The sequence below is a fragment of the Beta vulgaris genome, chromosome 4 (assembly GCF_026745355.1).
Source record: "Beta vulgaris subsp. vulgaris cultivar EL10 chromosome 4, EL10.2, whole genome shotgun sequence".
In the NCBI taxonomy this organism is placed as follows: Eukaryota; Viridiplantae; Streptophyta; class Magnoliopsida; order Caryophyllales; family Amaranthaceae; genus Beta; species Beta vulgaris.
Window position 1 is genome coordinate 50,801,456 of NC_079205.1, and position 17,588 is coordinate 50,819,043.

Consider the following 17,588-nt stretch of genomic DNA (forward strand, 5'->3'; position numbering starts at 1 on the left):
ATGATGAGCCAAGCCAAGCTTGGTATTGTTATTTCTTTATTACGTACCCGAACACCAAACCTGTGCTTTATTTTCAACTCTTGTGGAGCTTCCTAAGCTTTTGATATAACCTTTCTGAATTCAGTACATTAATAATTTATTTTTTCATTTCTCAGGAGTTCTGTTCCAAACAGAATAACCCGTTGGAATGTGGAGACATTAATACCAGAGATATAGCAAGCTTCACGAAAATCTCATCTCCATCGTATGGTGAGTCTTATACGATCTCTTTATTTTAGTATTTTCTAAGTAAGGTATATATTTACATCAAAAACCCATATACAACATACCCCAACCCAATAAGAGAATAAGAGTAGACCAACGAGGTTGGACTACTATAAACAAGGTTAGAAAAACAAGCTATATACATTTATCTATATTTTTAACCCTTTCCAACCATTCTCTTATCTTTTACTGTAATTCTTTTTGGCAAAACAGCGTAGAAACGAAGAATAATTCTGTGTTTCAGTTGTTTAATAATCTGCTAAGGCCTCCAAACAACCACATTCCAAACTGCTTCTTTTCTAGCCCACCAAATGAGATAGCCCATAGCCAGGAGAGCTGCTATTGCAGCATATCTTGTATTATATTAGCTTGGGCTTGTATATTTTAGCCTCTTTATATAGTTCGGGTCTCAGCCCTTAGTGTGACATATTAGGATGTATTTATTCTACTGCTAAGGAATAGAAATCTAAGATACATTTGTACCTAAATTAACATGGTAGTTCTAGACCTGGTTATTGGGTGGGTCGGGTTAGGTTGTGCGGATCATAAGCGGGTCGGGTCTTAAGAGGGTCGCATCATAGAGAGCCGATAGAGGATCGGGGTCAAACGGGTAGCAAGCCGATAGCGAGTCGATAATGGATGGGTCGGTGAACAGGCAAGAAAAACAAGGAACAAAAAGAGGCAAAAATGAGTATAAATGAATACGAATCCGTATATAATATTATTTGAAAAATCTATTTTATTTTTCAAAATTATTGGATTTTTTTTGTTGGCCTAATAACGGTCATGTCCAATAACAGTTGTCCAATAAAAGCCCTATAAATTTGACCCTAACCCTTTAGCCATTGAGCTACCATGTCCAATAACCAGGTCTACATGGTACCAGAGCCTTTTCCCTGTCGTTCTACCCTTCACTGACCTCTGCTTGAGTTTTTTTTTCCTCGCCATAATTAGTTCTTGCACCACGAACGTGGTTTGCGTCTTCTTCCACCATGGGTGAGGATGGCCGAATTGCTTTCACTTCTCCATTTTACCTCGGGTCTAGAGATCAGATCGAAAATCTCATCACTCACGTGATTATTACCGGCGACAATTACGTCGCCTAGGCTCGTGCCATTTCGTTATCGTTGAAAGCCAGCAGGAAATTTGGCTTTGTAGAGGCACTAACAATTATCAACCCCCTTACCGAAAAGAATAAACAATTAGATTTGGATACCCTGAATTCCATGGTTGTTTCTTGGCTCTTACGAAGCATGGACTCTAAATCTCAACCTATATTCCCTTTCATGACAACGCTCATAAACTCTGGACTTATCTTGACGATGTTTCTGCGTGGGTAATGGCCCTCGCTTGCAGCAACTACGATCTTCAATCACAAATTGCAAGCAAATCTAAATCTATGACCATTGATGAATACTCCAATAATTTGATGGGAGTTTCTGATGAATTTGCTAGTATCAAACCGCTCACGTATGTCCTTGCGGGAAGTATTCTTATGACTTAGCATCCAAATTTGCAGTGGATAGGGAGAAGGAGAAACTCCATCAATTTATGGTTGGACTCGATGATGAAAAATATAGGGTTGTGGATCAACCTTCTCTCCCAATCTCCTTCTCGTTCCTTGGACCGTGTCTATCAGGCTCTCATTTAAGAGGAATAGTGTCGAAGAGGAACAGTGTCGGCAAATTGCTCGGAGCAAAGTTATTCCTGGATGAGGACCACGCCTTCACTATTCAGGGTGACCGGAATTCGGCACGATTAGATCGCCTCGATCGGTCCAAACTATCGTGCTCATATTACAACTGCAATGGAACTGACAAGGCTTCTTGTTTCAAGCTACACTGCCCGACGCTGTGGTGGGAGGGAAAATATGGCAAAGGGGCTACTGCCACTACCTCCTCTACCGTACCTACTGCCACCTCCTCTGTTCCACATTGATAAAATAAGAGAGATGAGTTCACTTTATATTGCAAAGGGGCTACTCCCCTTATTGCCATATGGTTTTAAGGTGGAATCTACCTTATCTTGTGAATTCGATCTGCAGAGATAACCTTCCCTTCGAAACTGGATCTTCTACTCTCCGCAAAAAGAATGATTCTTTCAAAATAGTATTGGGTACTATTAACACCCAAACACTCATAAATCTGACATAGACATTGCCTAGCATAATTACATTGAAATAAAATTCTTAGCTTACCATGCTTAACGAACCTGTAGGGCCGAAGCCATGAATCAAAAGTTAACGACGAAGAATATTTTTAACAAATTTATATAAAAAAAGTTATCTTTATCATTCCCACTTTTTTTTTTTTTTTTGAGAAGCAAGAAAGGAATATATAGCACTCAAAAACATCATATTACATCAAGCAAGCAAAGTGTGAACTTAGCTGCACCCCAATAGAGGTAGAAACCTCAAAACATGACACTATAACAAATGAAACCAACTATGCTCCCTATGAGTCATTTTCCTATACAATTATACACTTGAATGATTTTATGTTTTACATTAAACTGAATCTGCTGGACAACAGCTCTGATAGAAGGAACCTTATAGTTCCACAATGCATCATTCCTAGCTCTCCACATCTGGTACACAAGGCCAGTCATTGCTGTCATGAGCACTTTCCTATGAAAACTTCCAGACCTGTGGCTCCTAAGTAACCATGTCATATGTTGGTATAGGTTGATGTTTGATCTTCTGACCCCAAGCCATAGATGGATCTGTTGCAAACATCTCCTACTGAAAGCACATTCAAAAAATAGATGAGCATGAGTCTTCCTGGCACCGCCACATAGGCAGCATTCTGTGCAGTAAGTGATTCCCATCTTGGCTAATCTCTCCCTAGTCATTAGCCTTTGCATCAAAGCAAGCCAAAGAATGAATCGATGCTTAGGAATAGAAAATCTATTCCATATGCCTTTGCCGTATCTCCAAGGTTGTCCATTAGGGAGAAGAGCCTTGTAGGTTTTAGCAATGCTGAACTGAGTAGCATCACTTACAGCAATCATAGGCCACAACTGGTCTTTGATATGGCAAATACATTTCCATACCCAACTAGCTAGCATTAGTGGGAGGTTGATAGCCTTCCTAATTTGCTTCTTTAATATACACAGAGTGAACCCACTTCACCCATAAATTATCCTTCTTGTGTGAAATAGCCCACACATGTTTGGCCACAGCAGCTTGATTCCATAATAGGATGTTCCTGACCCCCAGACCTCCATGAGCTTTGGAAGTACAAATCATATCCCAAGCAACATAGCCAAGGCTGTTGCTGTCATAGGACCCATGCCACAGGTAGTTCCTGCAGATGAAGTTAATATTATGAAGCACAACCTTGGGAAGGATGAACAATTGTGTCCAATAGACACAAATGGACATCAACACAGAGCTGACCAATTGCAACCTCCCACTATAGGAAAGGTTCCTACTACTCCATACCTTCACCCTCATGCACATTTTGTCAATAAGTGCCTCACAGTCATTCACCTTCAATCTCTTAGTGCTCATAGGTACACCAAGGTATCTAAATGGAAGAGAGCCAATCCTAAAGCCTGTTACTTGCTGAATTCTACTTATCTCATCCTCTGTCATGCCAGTCAGATACATTTCAGATTTTTCAGGACTCATCTGAAGGCCAGAAGTCTCAGCAAACATTTTTAAAGCACTCATAAGCATACAAATTGAATTGTAATCCCCTTTTAAGAAAAGAAGCAGATCATCTGCAAAGATGAGATGATTCAGCTTCATATGTTTGCATCTTGAATGAAACTTGAAACCTGTAAGGGTGCCCACTTTAGAGAGGATTCTAGAGCAGTATTCCATGCATAGGGTGAATAACAAGGGGGAGAGAGGATCCCCTTGTCTTAATCCTCTTTTAGGATAGATCATCTCACTAGGACTACCATTAATCATTAGAGTGTAAGATGGAGTGGTCACAGACATCATGATGAGTTGCACAAAGGAGGCAGGAAATTGGAGCCCAATCAACATTTCTTCTATAAAGGACCATTCCACGGTGTCATAGGCTTTCTTAATGTCAAGCTTCATCAGGCAGCAAGCTTTCTTCTGACAAGGCCTATACATTTTAACCAAGTCTTGACATAAGAGCACATTATGCATAATATTCCTCCTAGTGACAAAAGCCCCTTGAGTAGGGTTGATTATGTCAGGTAATACAGAGTTGAGCTTAGCACAAATAAGCTTAGACAGACATTTGTAGATGGTAGAACAGCAAGCAATAGGCCTGAACTCACTCACTGAGTTTGGAATCTTCAACTTAGGAACTAAGGTGAGTGTAGTGATATTTAGCTCTCTAACCATCAATACAGTTCTCAATATACCCAGTATAGTTTGACTGATTTCATCACCAACAATTTCCCAAGCAGCCTTGAAGAAAGCACTGTTATATCCATCCAAACCTGGAGCCTTATTACTTGGAATACTAAACATCATCTTCCTTACATCTTCTACAGTGAAGCTAAACCTCGGGCTAATAACACAATGATCAGCAGTAAGAGATGAACCATACTGCCAAATGTCAGGTAACACAATGGTCCTAGACATCATATAATCACCAAGCAATTGTTGATAGAATTCCAAGAAAGCATGCTCAATAGGTTCAGGAGTGTTAGGAAATAGGTGTTGTAGTTTGATTAATGCGGAACTGAAAATCAATGAAGAAATAATGAAGGTGAGAAAACTATAAAGATGAACAAACAAATAACACAAGGATTTACGTGGTTCAGTCAAATTTGACCTACATCCAAAGGTGGGGGATTAGAGCTTCTTCACTATAATGGAGAAAATCAGAGAGAATAATACAGGAGTCCTAAATCTAGAGGCTAAAAGTGTTTCATAAGTTGTGTTAATAATAATGAACACTAAGAGCCCTTTTATAATCATAAGGAACCCGTAGAAACCCTAAAAGATAACTTAAGAACCAAAAAAATATCAAGATATGCGTTCAGCGCCCGACCCGCAGGGTGTACCCCGCGCCAGCGCGGCCAGTCATCCCCATTCTCACAGATGTTCTGCCCGCCCGCGGGATATAGCACGCGCCCGCGGGTTTTCGAGCCCGGTACGAAACAGCTTCGTCAGTCATTCGTAAAACGGGCGTAACTTTCTCGTTTCTTATCGGAATTTGGCATATGACCTATCATTGGAAAACTCTTTGAACAAGCTATCACCTCCAATTTGAATCACATCAAAACCATTTATAGATTGGGATATATGTGCAATCGAAGTCAGCCTTATGCCATTCACAAGATTTCAAGTCATAATTAACAAATCTCCACCTTGACTTGAAACCGATCAAACATGGTAACTCCAGCTTGAACCAAGAAGTGATGCTCAACAACAACAAAAAACACCATAGAACCTCCACCTTAAACAAAATTCCATAAACCTACTCATTGTAGGCAATCCAGAACGGACATATTCTATAACTTGTGTACCGATGTGTCTTCGAACAAAAAATCCGTATACAAAACCATCACATGGCCTAGATTGAGAGTATAAAGTCACCAACACCAAGCATGCTTCCTCAAATTGACCAAACTCTCTTCAAACACTTCTTCATCTCAACAACAAACTCAAAAGCAATTCTAGAAACTGAATGACAACAATAATTTCTAAATTGCAATAGTACTTAATAAACACAAAAATACCAAATTTGAGATAAGAAATAGCATAACTAGAACAAAATCTAATGCATAACCAAGATTGTTACTTTATTGGAAACTCAAAAACAATCTATCATAGACTCCATAGCAAAATCCACACGGTTTCTCGTTTTACCAAGAGATCTCAAAAGGGCACCAAACATAAAGAGATCGTAGAAACCGCAGCCCCAAATCTTGTAATCTTAAAGTGCAAGATCATCATCAGAATCAATGTTGGCAATATTTGCAGATTGATCCTCATTGGACCTTTCTCCATTTTTCTTCTTTAATTTCCAACACTCAGATTTAATATGACAATAGTTATAGATTTTTTCAGAATTCTTTCCACCATGAGAAACCAAAGCATTTGTGTGAGCAGATTTATTAGATTTATTAACCAATTTATTGTCAATTAAATCTCTCTGAGTTAAGGCCTCCTTAACATCATGCAAACTCAAATCATCTTTACCATATAATAAGGTATCTTGAAAGTGCTTATACGAAGGTGGTAAAGAACACAACAACCTAATAGCCATATCCTTATCATCGATGTTTTGCAAATCCATAATTATAGAGAAGAATTCATCTAAATGAGACTCAAGCGGTTTACCTTCTTCTAGACTGAGATCATAAAGTCTAGATTTTAGTAGTAGACGGTTGGTCACAGATTTTGTCATATAAAGTGACTCCAACTTCAACCACAAACTCGCAGCAGTCGTCTCTTTGGCAACCTCTCTCAAAACTTCATTAGATAGACTTAAATGAATTGCTGAGAGTGCCTTCAAATCCATATCCTCCCACTGATCATCCGTCATATCCGAAGGCTTTTTGGATGCACCTACCAAAGCCTTGTAACAACCACTTTGAACCAGGATGGCTTTCATCTTTAATTGCCATAGGCCAAAATTTACTTGCCTATCAAATTTCTCAATATTATATTTCATTGACATAATGAAAAAATCAAACTTTTTCTATAAACACTTAAGATCTTAAAACAACCAAGATCTTGATACCAGTTTGTTAGGAAATAGGTGTTGTAGTTTGATTAATGCGGAACAGAAAATCAATGAAATAATGAAGGTGAGAAAACTATAAAGATGAACAAACAAATAACACAAGGATTTACGTGGTTCAGTCAAATTTGACCTACATCCACAGGTGGGGATTAGAGCTTCTTCACTATAATGGAGAAAATCAGAGAGAATAATACAAGAGTCCTAAATCTAGAGGCTAAAAGTGTTTCATAAGTTGTGTTAATAATAATGAACACTAAGAGCCCTTTTATAATCATAAGGAACCCGTACAAACCCTAAAAGATAACTTAAGAACGAAAAAATATCAAGATACGCGTTCAGCGCCCGACCCGCAGGGTGTACCCCGCGCCGGCGCGGCCAGTCATCCCCATTCTCACAGATGTTCTGCCCGCCAGCGGGATATAGCACGCGCCCCGGGTTTTCGAGCCCGGTACGAAACAGCTTCGTCAGTCATTCGTAAAACGGGCGTAACTTTCTCGTTTCTTATCGGAATTTGGCATATGACCTATCATTGGAAAGTTCTTTGAACAAGCTATCACCTCCAATTTGAATCACATCAAAACCATTTATAGATTGGGATATATGTGCATTCAAAGTCAATCTTATGCCATTCACAAGATTTCAAGTCATAATTAACAAGGAGTATCTCTCCATTGCCCATGCCTAGACTGAATAGCCTTACACTAGTACAGAAACGGCGATTTGCGTCGGATCTGAGGCGTCCATTTGCGTCGGACATGGGTGCGACGCCAAAGGCCTCGACGCAGATAGCCCAGACATGATCTGCGTCGTATGCTGAACGACGCAAATTGGTCATTCCATCCCATACAAACTACAGGTAGGTAGGTTATAAAGGGGTATGAGTGTAATTTGCGTCGCACATAGCAGGGGGTGCGACGCAAATCAGTCATCTGCATCGCACCATACGCCATATGCGACGCAAATGACCTCATGTAAAAAATAAAAAAAAATGCAGTACCAAAGCATGAATGCTTTAGTACTGCATTTGAGGACAAAAAACGAGACATACAAATTGTAAAGAAATCAGAACAAAAACGCAGTACAAAAAGAAACGAATTGTCTTGCATCGATTGAACGAGATAACAGAAACGAAATTAAACGTAGTAACAAACGAAATTAAATGATATAACATACAAATTGTCTTGCATCGATTAAGAAACGAAAAAAATCTAACAAATATCAAAAATAAAAAATCTAGATCTAACATACAACAAAAAGAACGAAATTAAAAAACTAAACCTCAAAAAAACAGATCTAAATTCGCCAAAAACCAATCTAACAGACAGATCTAAAAAAAAACACGAATGGAACGAACGAAATTCGCCAAAAACCAGATCTCGTTCTTCAATCTCGTTCTTCAATCTCTTTCTTCAAATCGCCAAAAACCAGATCTAAAATAAAGAAATCTCGTTCTTCAAATTTAAAAAATAAACATAAATATGACAAAACAAAGAAATTCAGAATAAAATTTGAACTAAAAAATACCTGAGAAATTCGCTGCTCTTCGAAAGAACGAAAGGTGTTTTTTCAATTTTCATCGGTGCTCGTTCTTCGTTGTTGGTGTTTGAAGCGACGGAGTTTAAAAAAATCTGATGTCGTTGTTGGTGTTTGAAGCGGCGGTGTGAGGAATTGAAGCGACGTTGTTGAACTAAAAATACCTGAGAAATTCGCTACTACTACTCGGAGATTCAAATCGACAAAATCGACAAAATTCGGTTGATATGAGAGTTGAGAGATAGTTTAGAGAGTTGTGAGAGAATTGAAGGCGAACAGATTTGAGAGAATTGAAGGCGAAAACGGCTGAAGGCGAAACTGAGAGAAATTTAGGGTTTGAGAGAAAGAGGCGCTGAACAGAGAGAGAAAGAAGCGCTGAAGAGAGACGCTGAAGAGAGAGAGAAGACGTTGAAGAGAGAGAAAGAGGCGCTGAAGAAGGTGAGAGAGAGGGTGAGAGAGAAATTTAGGGTTTGAGACCTTTTAAAAGCAGACGCGTTAATTATTTGAGACCAATGTGCGTCGCATGCTCTACAGGTGCGACGCACATTAGCAATGTGCGTCCTATCCTCCGTAGGTGTGACGCACATTGATCCAAAAATCTTTCAACAGGAGCGCGGTATATGCGTCGCACCCTCCTCACATGCGACGCACATTGTTAATTTGCGTCGCATGTGAGGAGGGTGCGACGCATATTTTTGTGATTTGTGTCGCACATCTTTCCACATGCGACGCAAATCCCAACTGTGCGCCGTTTCCGTTTCTGTGCGACGCAAATGAAGGGACGCAAATCGTCCTTTTTCTACTAGAGTTAATAGAATTCCTCTTTTGCCAATTAATGCTATTGTAAAAGGTTTTGGAGTTTTCATCACCTTCTTTCAACCAGTGTAGCTTTGCTTTCTGTTGTAGAGCAGAGTGAAGGTTTCTCCAAGCTGCCTGATACATAACCTGAGCCTGTTTCTCTAGTTGAGCCAGCCTACAATCACCAGGATGGGAGTGTAAATCTTGTTGAGTAGCTAATAATCTAGCTTTTGTAGTTTTTTCAGCCTCCTCAAGCTCATCCTGCCCTCTTTGATCAAGAGTTTTAAGATCCAACTCTTGATCAAAGATGGGACATGACCCTCTAATCTCCTGTTTGCTTATTATTCCAAGTGTAAAATCTACCAGTAGCTTTTACATCCTCAAGCTTGCAACTAGAGACACATGTCCTCATGGGCCCTATTTTTGAATCTCTGATTATGGATCCACTCCTCTCATCTCTATTAAGAACAGAGTTGAAATCCCCACCTATACACCAAGGTTCAGTAGTATGAGAAGCTATTCCCATCAGATCAGACCATAGCTTCTCTCTTCCCACATCATCATTGAAGCCATATATAAATGTACGTAGAAAAGTCTTTTTACTATGATATGTAGTGATTCTACAGTGAATCATCAATGCAGAAACAACTCTAATCAACATGAAAGACCCAGGTGGCCAAGCCAGGACAATCCTTCCACTATCATTGTAGTGGTGATTTGTGAAAAAAACACCATTTTGGACACATACTCAGATAAAAAATCTACCAAGGTTAGGAGACTTTACCTTGGTTTCTAAGAGGCTGAATAGTTATATATTGTGGAGATTGATCAACTCTCTCACTTCTACTTGTTTGGCAGGGCTATTCAGACCTCTTGCATTCTATATGAAGATATTATCCATGACTAGTAGGGGACTCCCTCCCCTCACTAGCCTTTCCCTTATCAGTGTGAACATGCACACTCTCACATTCAGGCACTAGACCTCCATCATCATTCTCAGACAGTTGAGCAAAAACATTTGTGATCTGTATAGCTTGCCCTACATGAGGACTTTTTGCAGGATTAGCCTTCTTTGTAGGCACCAATTGAAAGCCATCTGTGTCAATATAAGTAGTAGGCTGTCTATCAGCCTTGTGAGCCTTAGTCTCCCCTTGGTTTACCTTCTCCTTAGGAGCCCCCTTCTTTGCTTGCACAACTCTATATTTCTCTACTACATGTCTATAATTCTTACATTTGGAGCACAGCAAAGGCCTCCATTCTTATTCAATCCTTTGCTCCACCACAATCCCCTTCTCATTCTCAAAAAATACAGCATCAGGGAGAGCTTGCTCAATCCGTATCTCAACAAGCACCCTAGAAAATAACAATTTCTCCCTTAGTTTAGTGGCTTGATCCATCTTGGTCAACGAACCCACTAAACCAGCAATTTTCTCCAGGCTTCTCTCACCATAATATTTCAGGTCTAGTTGTGGAATTTTGATCCAAATAGGGACTGTTTTCAGGTTATTCTTATTAATCTTAATATGAACAGTCCACCGTTTAAAATCAACGATTTACCATCAAAAAATTGAGGCTCGCCATCAAGTATAGTCTGCAAACTATCAACACAGTTAAATCTAACAATGAATATGCCTTTACCAATAACAACCACCTTATCAATCCCCTAGTTTTTCCAAACACGCCTAAAAAAACCCTTTATAATCTTTAATGGTAGATTTGCTCCCAAAACATACCAAATCATTGCATAATTCCAGTAATGAATTTCATCCTCAATATCATTCAAATCAATTTTAGTATGTGATTGTGAATTACCTCCATGTGAAGCACCATTAACATTTTCATCCTCACTCTGTTTTCCTCGATTACTCGCATTCGTCACCTCCGTATATTTCAATAGAGTCAGCCACATATCCACCGGATTATGAATCGCAACAATCACATCATCATTTGGATGATCATCACTATTCTCCTGATCAATCAGTTCAGCATCAATGGAGTCGGTATCTTCCTTATTTGAACGTACCTCAGATTGCGTTGATTTCTTGCTACTGGAATCCTCTAACTCTTTCCTCTTAGCTAAGGAATCTGTAGCCAATAGACGGCGAGTTCGAGCCATGGCTCAGGTGCAAGCACTGCGAACCACCAGCAATGGCGGGAAAATGTGTCTTAAACTAGAGAGGGTCTAGTGAGAGAGTGAGAAAGAGTTTTGTTTTTAATTTCCCCCTACTTACATCATCATCATCATTCCCACTTTGCCATTCAAATAAGAGTATTTATATGATATAGTAGCCAATTATATAAAATTTTTCTCAAAAACCTACGGGGGCCACCATAAAGATATATGGACCGCGGGGGCCAGGCCCCTACCAACCCCCCTTGTAGCTTTACCTTTGCCAACCAACTTATGATCTTGTGCTTTGGCACAACTAATATGTTCTAGATATACTTGTTCTAATATAGCTTTCCATATCACCAACTAGCATTCCATAAATTTTATTCACACTAAAGCTGCTTATGTTCACTGATAGGCGTGTCGCACACCTAACAAAAATAAATAACCTAAATAATCCTCCTAACTATGTAGTAGGGTAAGTCAGAGTCGATCCCATAGAGAGAAAGTTGTTCTATGATTAGCCCTTAAATAATGGTAAGACTACCGAAGATTAATATCAATGATCGTCGAAATAACTATACTAATCAATATATAAATAAAAGGCTCTATTGTTAAGTATCCCCACTAGCAAGAAGTAATACAAAATAATTCATACCCCAAACTAATTAATTAAATGTTCACAAGGAAAAGTCCACCCTATAAAGTACCATAAACCTCTCCTGAGTATCTATGGCTTCTCTAATATGCATCCATGCCTACTCCCATGGAATCATGTAAATTAAAGACATTAAACACGACACTTTAACTTCCTAACAATCCATTCTACCTACTCCCGTGGAGAACTTCATGTCCTTAATTGAAATACTCAAATCCGTCAAAATTCAACTCCCGTTGTGATCAAGACAAGGGAATTAGAACAATACTAGTTATCCCTAATCTAGTATTGGAATATGCACAATCAATTAAGCAAGAACAATTAACAATTAATATGAGAATTTAAAGAAATAATCATGAATTAAATCATATTAGGGTTCAACTTAACCATTGATAAAAGGAACTACTCAAGCATAATTGAAATAAACAAACAAACTAGAGAACAATAGTTAAAGTTCATACATAATAGAAAACAAAGAGAAAAGAAGAAGAAAAAAAGTACTTGAATTAATGGATAGAAGGTAGAGTCTTGGAGAGCAATGAAGATATACAAGTTCTCTCTCTAACTTCTCTCTAAAAACCCTAAAAAAGTTTTACAATAGACTCCCCCGTCATTAAGCCAATAAAAGAGTATTTATAACTTTCCAAAATAATAAAGCCGACTTTGCAAAACGCGTCATGGAGCAGATCAACACGGACGTGTCAATAATGACACGGACCTGTTGACCTGTAACCATAAAATGTAATATATGAAGATAAGCTACTACCGTGAAGAAATCAGAGTGACACGGCCGTGTCAAAAGTGACACGGATGTGTTGCCCTGTAGTCGTCAGATTCCCAAACTCAACTTCGAACAACTATAACTTTGGATACGGAGCTCCGTTTGGCGCATGTAATATCTTCAAGTCTAGTTTTCAACCCAATTGGAATCACCTCATTATCGTTTTTGTGTCAAAAGATATGGGAGAAATGGTGCAGAGGTGTTATATTTTGCACAAGTACACGAAGTCCTTTGTATCTTCTTCAATTCCAATCTGTTTTGAGAACATGATATATCATTTTGAAGGTAATACAAGTGCCTTAATCATCATATCCTTAAAAAAGAGTACAAAGTACCTGAAATTACATCAAAATACCAAACAGCCCATGAAAGCATTGTAGCTTATTAAAAAGGGGCCTAAATATGCATAAATGCAATGTAAATGCTCTAATGCTACATGAAAATGCACCCTAATATGCAACTAAATGATGTTAGATTATGCACTTATCATTCACAATATCCTACATAGGTAAGTGCGACTTGAGGTCTTAATCTTTCACAATGCAGAGTTGCTTCCAATACCAACTACAAACCTTTGGTGGCTTGTATAACAACCAATATTGTTCCTTAACATACACAAAATAAATCCATTTCATCCACAAATTTTAGTTATATAGTACAAGCTAAATAATGCAAAAGGAAGCTAAAGATAATACAAGATATACACAGTTGAGGAAACTAATTACAAAGATATCATATCTCTAAGAATTAGTAGAGACTGAGTAAGAGAATAAGAGAGAGATTATGAAAGATATCAATTATTTTATCATGCCCTAGCAAAAGTGGCTGCCAGTTAGTCATGTCGATCTTCAGAAGCAACGTATTGAGGCGTGGCAGAGTTAATGGCTTGGTAAGAAAGTCATCGAGTTGATCACCAGTGGGAACATAAACAACACGAAGCAGACCATCTTGAGCCATAGAAGTTCTCCAATAGTATGAGCAATGGCGTGGTACTCAGCCTCGGTAGAGGATCCAGCTATGTGATTTTGTTTCTTAGGCAACCCAATGGTCAGTCATGGGATAATGCATATATTGAGACAATCAATTGACAACAAAGGAAACATCAAGCTGGGTAAGAGTTCAATATTGGAGACTACAAAGATTAGCTCTATAGTCCTTGGGAGCTTCCAATGGGTGACCCAAAGTGACCATGAGACGAACAGAAACAAGGAATGGAGTGGTGGCTTGGGTCAAGCATACCCATGGATCTGAAGCAAATCATTAATATACTTACTTAGAAAAAGTCTAATGGAGGTAAGAATAATTTCAACCCCTAAAAAATAGGAGAGAGACCCCAAATCCTTTGATGCAAACTGAGTGGCCAGAAGCTGGATAAGATGAGCTAAATGATGATGATTAAGGCTGGTAATATAATGATGTCATCAATGTAAACAAAGAGATAAATGGGTGTGGGTTGATGGAGAATAAAAAAAGAAGAGTGGGAGTGCGAGTAAAACAAAGACTAATAAGAAAATTCATAAGCTCAGTGTACCATGCACGGGGGGCTTACTTGAGCCCATATATAGCTTTATTGAGTTTACAAACTGCATGAGGTGGAAAAGAGTCAACAAAACCTTGGGGTTGAACCATATAAACCTCTTCATTGAGAATGCCTTGAAGAAAGGCGTTATTAATATCCAATTGCCGAAGAGGCCAACCATGAGTAGTAGCAACTAGAAGAACGGTGTGCACAATAGGGACTTTGACTACGGGGCTAAAAGTTTCAGTGTAGTCTATGTCATGACGCTGTTGAAACCCTTTACCAATGAGACGAGCTTTACAACATTCAACGTCAACATTGGGTCTATATTTCGACCGGACAACCCATTTTCTTTTAGTGACATTTCTAGCCAAGTGTTGTTCAACAAGAGCCCAAGTACCCATTGTAATAAGACAGTTAAACGCATCTTGCATTGCTTGGCGCCATGAGGGAGCTTGAGGAGCTTATGAAACTTTGGTGGGGACAAGAGTTTTGGATGAGGTTGTGGTAAGGTGAACATACTTGGGGTTGGGCTTGTAAAGAGTGATAATGCCGAAAGAAGGAGGTGGAGATTGGCTAGAGTAGTGGGGGTGGAGAGGAGGAATGATGAGATGGAGAAGGGGCATAGCTGCTTGTGCAAAGAGGGGTGAGGGAGTCATCATTGGAGGGAGGGGCGTGAGAAAGATACGGGGAGGCGTGAGATGGGGAGCTGGATAGTAAAGAGGTAGGGGAGTAGGCGTGAGATGGGGAGCTACACGAGCATATGGGGAAGTAGGTTAGCGGACAGAGGCATCGAGGTAAAGGTTGGGGAATGTGAGCGATGAGGGGAACGAAATGAGTTGGGGTGTGAGGCAGCAAATATATATATATATATATATATATATATATATAAGAGGAAGGGACATAGTGCATCAAGGAGCAAGTGAAGAGAAAGGAGATGATGTCGTGGAGTGAGTGAGAGTAGGGTATGGGAATTCGGTATCAATGAACCGAGCTTGCCGTGAAGTATATATTTAGCGACAAGTATGAGGGAGACCTGTGCAGCATCCACACTTCAACCTCATGGGCTCTCGCGTGAGGGGGCCTGATGATAGAGTATAAAACTATTTCTGAGACTCCAACCATAAGCTTAAGCTTTTGGTTTGATATTGTTTTTAATTTTCTGTTAATTTATTTTTCAAAAGAGTTGTTGCATTGAGTTCCTGTTTTTTCACCTGGATTTTTTGCACTATCGAATTTGTGATATTGGGTGTAATTAAATCAAAAACTTATAGTTTAATATTCATTGGTTCTATATGAAAGTATGTATCTTAATGAAAAACAATCTTAGAATGGTTTTATATATGGGGCATTATAAATGAAATGCATTATAAAGTAAGCTTGGCTCACTTGAATTCTACAAGTTCAGAATTTCAATCTTACCAAATGATGATGCTTGGAAGAGATTCCCTGAGCTTACCACTCCATTTTCTTCCCAAGCACTTGACCGGTGAATAGATCAAGGGACTATAAAGGTTAAAATCATAGTCAGGTCGAGCCGTTGAGATATTTTTCTTACCAACGGAAGAAAGAACCAAATGCATTGCAATTTTCCCCTATGTTATCGAAGCATATTACTCCTATGTTTTGATTAATAATGCATCAAAGCTAAAAACAAGCGCATGTGGTTATCCATAGTTGTGAACTTCTATCATTTTTACTGAACGAAGTGTTATTTATACTTTTGAAATTCTAGGACTCAACCTTCATCTCATGATTAATATTTAATATTTTTGATGGGCAGTTGAGAAGATTTTGGATACCGTATCATCACAATTCCTCAGTTATGTTCATAATAAAGGTATCAAAGCACACAAGCATCAATCATCATCCCAATAGTTTGGAGAGTCCTAGTTCTGTTAGGACCTCTCGTAGTATTCAAGTTCAAGTTAGGATTCTACGTATCTTAAAATTTAGTTAAATTAGGTCTTCAGTATAGATTCCAACTTATAATAAAACTCCTATAGTCATAGTATGGAGTGGTTAGATGTCTTTTTGCTTGCAAGGTTTTACTATTTCACTTGACGTAGGTTTTACTTGTTTTAAGCACTTTGGTCTTGTTAATGAGCAGTATGGTAATTCTGAATAACCTTTGTAATTCTAAATAAGCACTTTGGTATTTGTTAAGCACTTTGGTCTTGTTTTAAGCACTTTTTATATGTACTTATTCTATGATATATCTAAGATATGTGAACAAGCTAAGGTAATACTAGGTCGTTGATACCTTTAATAATCAAATAAAAGTGTTGACCGTACAGCTGACTGTACACCTACATTAGTGAAGTGGTAAGCAAGGGTTGAACCACATGAATCGAAAGTCTCATCATGGTAGAATCACTAAAAGTATATGTCGAAGAAATGGTCAAGGTTTCACTAAACTATTGAAACTAGACATGAAGACTAGCTAATATTTAATTTGCTTGAAATGAAATAAGAAAGGTACTAATAGGAATGAGGAAACACCACAATCACAAGTTATACCCAAATACCAAGTAGAGCTATGGGGATTAACATACAAAAGGGATATGCAAAGGGAATAAATAATCCTAAACACCTCTATAATTTATAAAATAAGGGAGTTCGGAGTCCTAATTATAGTAACAAAACCTATATTTTTTGGTGTTCTCACTAACTAGACCATGATAAGAATTGAAATAAAACCCAAGTCAACATAATTCAACAAGTAAAATTATCTAAACTAATCTATCATTTATGAAGGTTATCCATGAAAAGGCTAAGTATTAAAGGGACAACAAAAGGATGAAATTATAATAATCATGAGAAAGGGATAATGATGATTGAAAATGCAGAAGCAATCTCACCAAACTCTACGCATGAGAAAATGATTGAAGTAATGATTGGGCGATTCCCATATCCTAGCCACTATTCATTAAGCTAAGAAACATTCTTAAAACGAGAAAACTATCAATCAATCACAAATCGAAAGATAAGGAACTCCAAAATCAATAATTTAAAGAAAACGTTAAAAGCAAAAACTTGAGAGGAAACAAGAAGAAACCAAAGAAAGATGAAAACTTTAATCCAAATTAACCTATTAAACATCAAAATTAATTAAATAAAGACAAACCTAAAGCATGAAATGATGAACTAGAAATGCAAAAAAAAAATATTTGGAAAAAAAAGAAAGGACTGGGAAGATTACTAAGAAAATCAGAATTTCGAAGAAACTTGTCACTTTGCATTAA

At 38.3% G+C, this 17,588-nt stretch overlaps 1 protein-coding gene across 1 annotated transcript in view; it reads left to right on the top strand.

Annotated features, from left to right (window-relative positions):
• Positions 1–16,509, top strand: part of LOC125497024 (protein BONZAI 3-like) — an 82,832-nt gene extending 66,323 nt beyond the window's left edge. The window contains exons 15-16 of the mRNA XM_048643267.2: positions 156–249; positions 16,127–16,509. Of these exons, the coding sequence (XP_048499224.1) occupies positions 156–249; positions 16,127–16,221 (189 nt within the window). The 3' untranslated portion in view covers positions 16,222–16,509. The remainder of the gene's footprint in view (positions 1–155; positions 250–16,126) is intronic.
• The last annotated feature ends 1,079 nt before the right edge of the window (positions 16,510–17,588 follow it).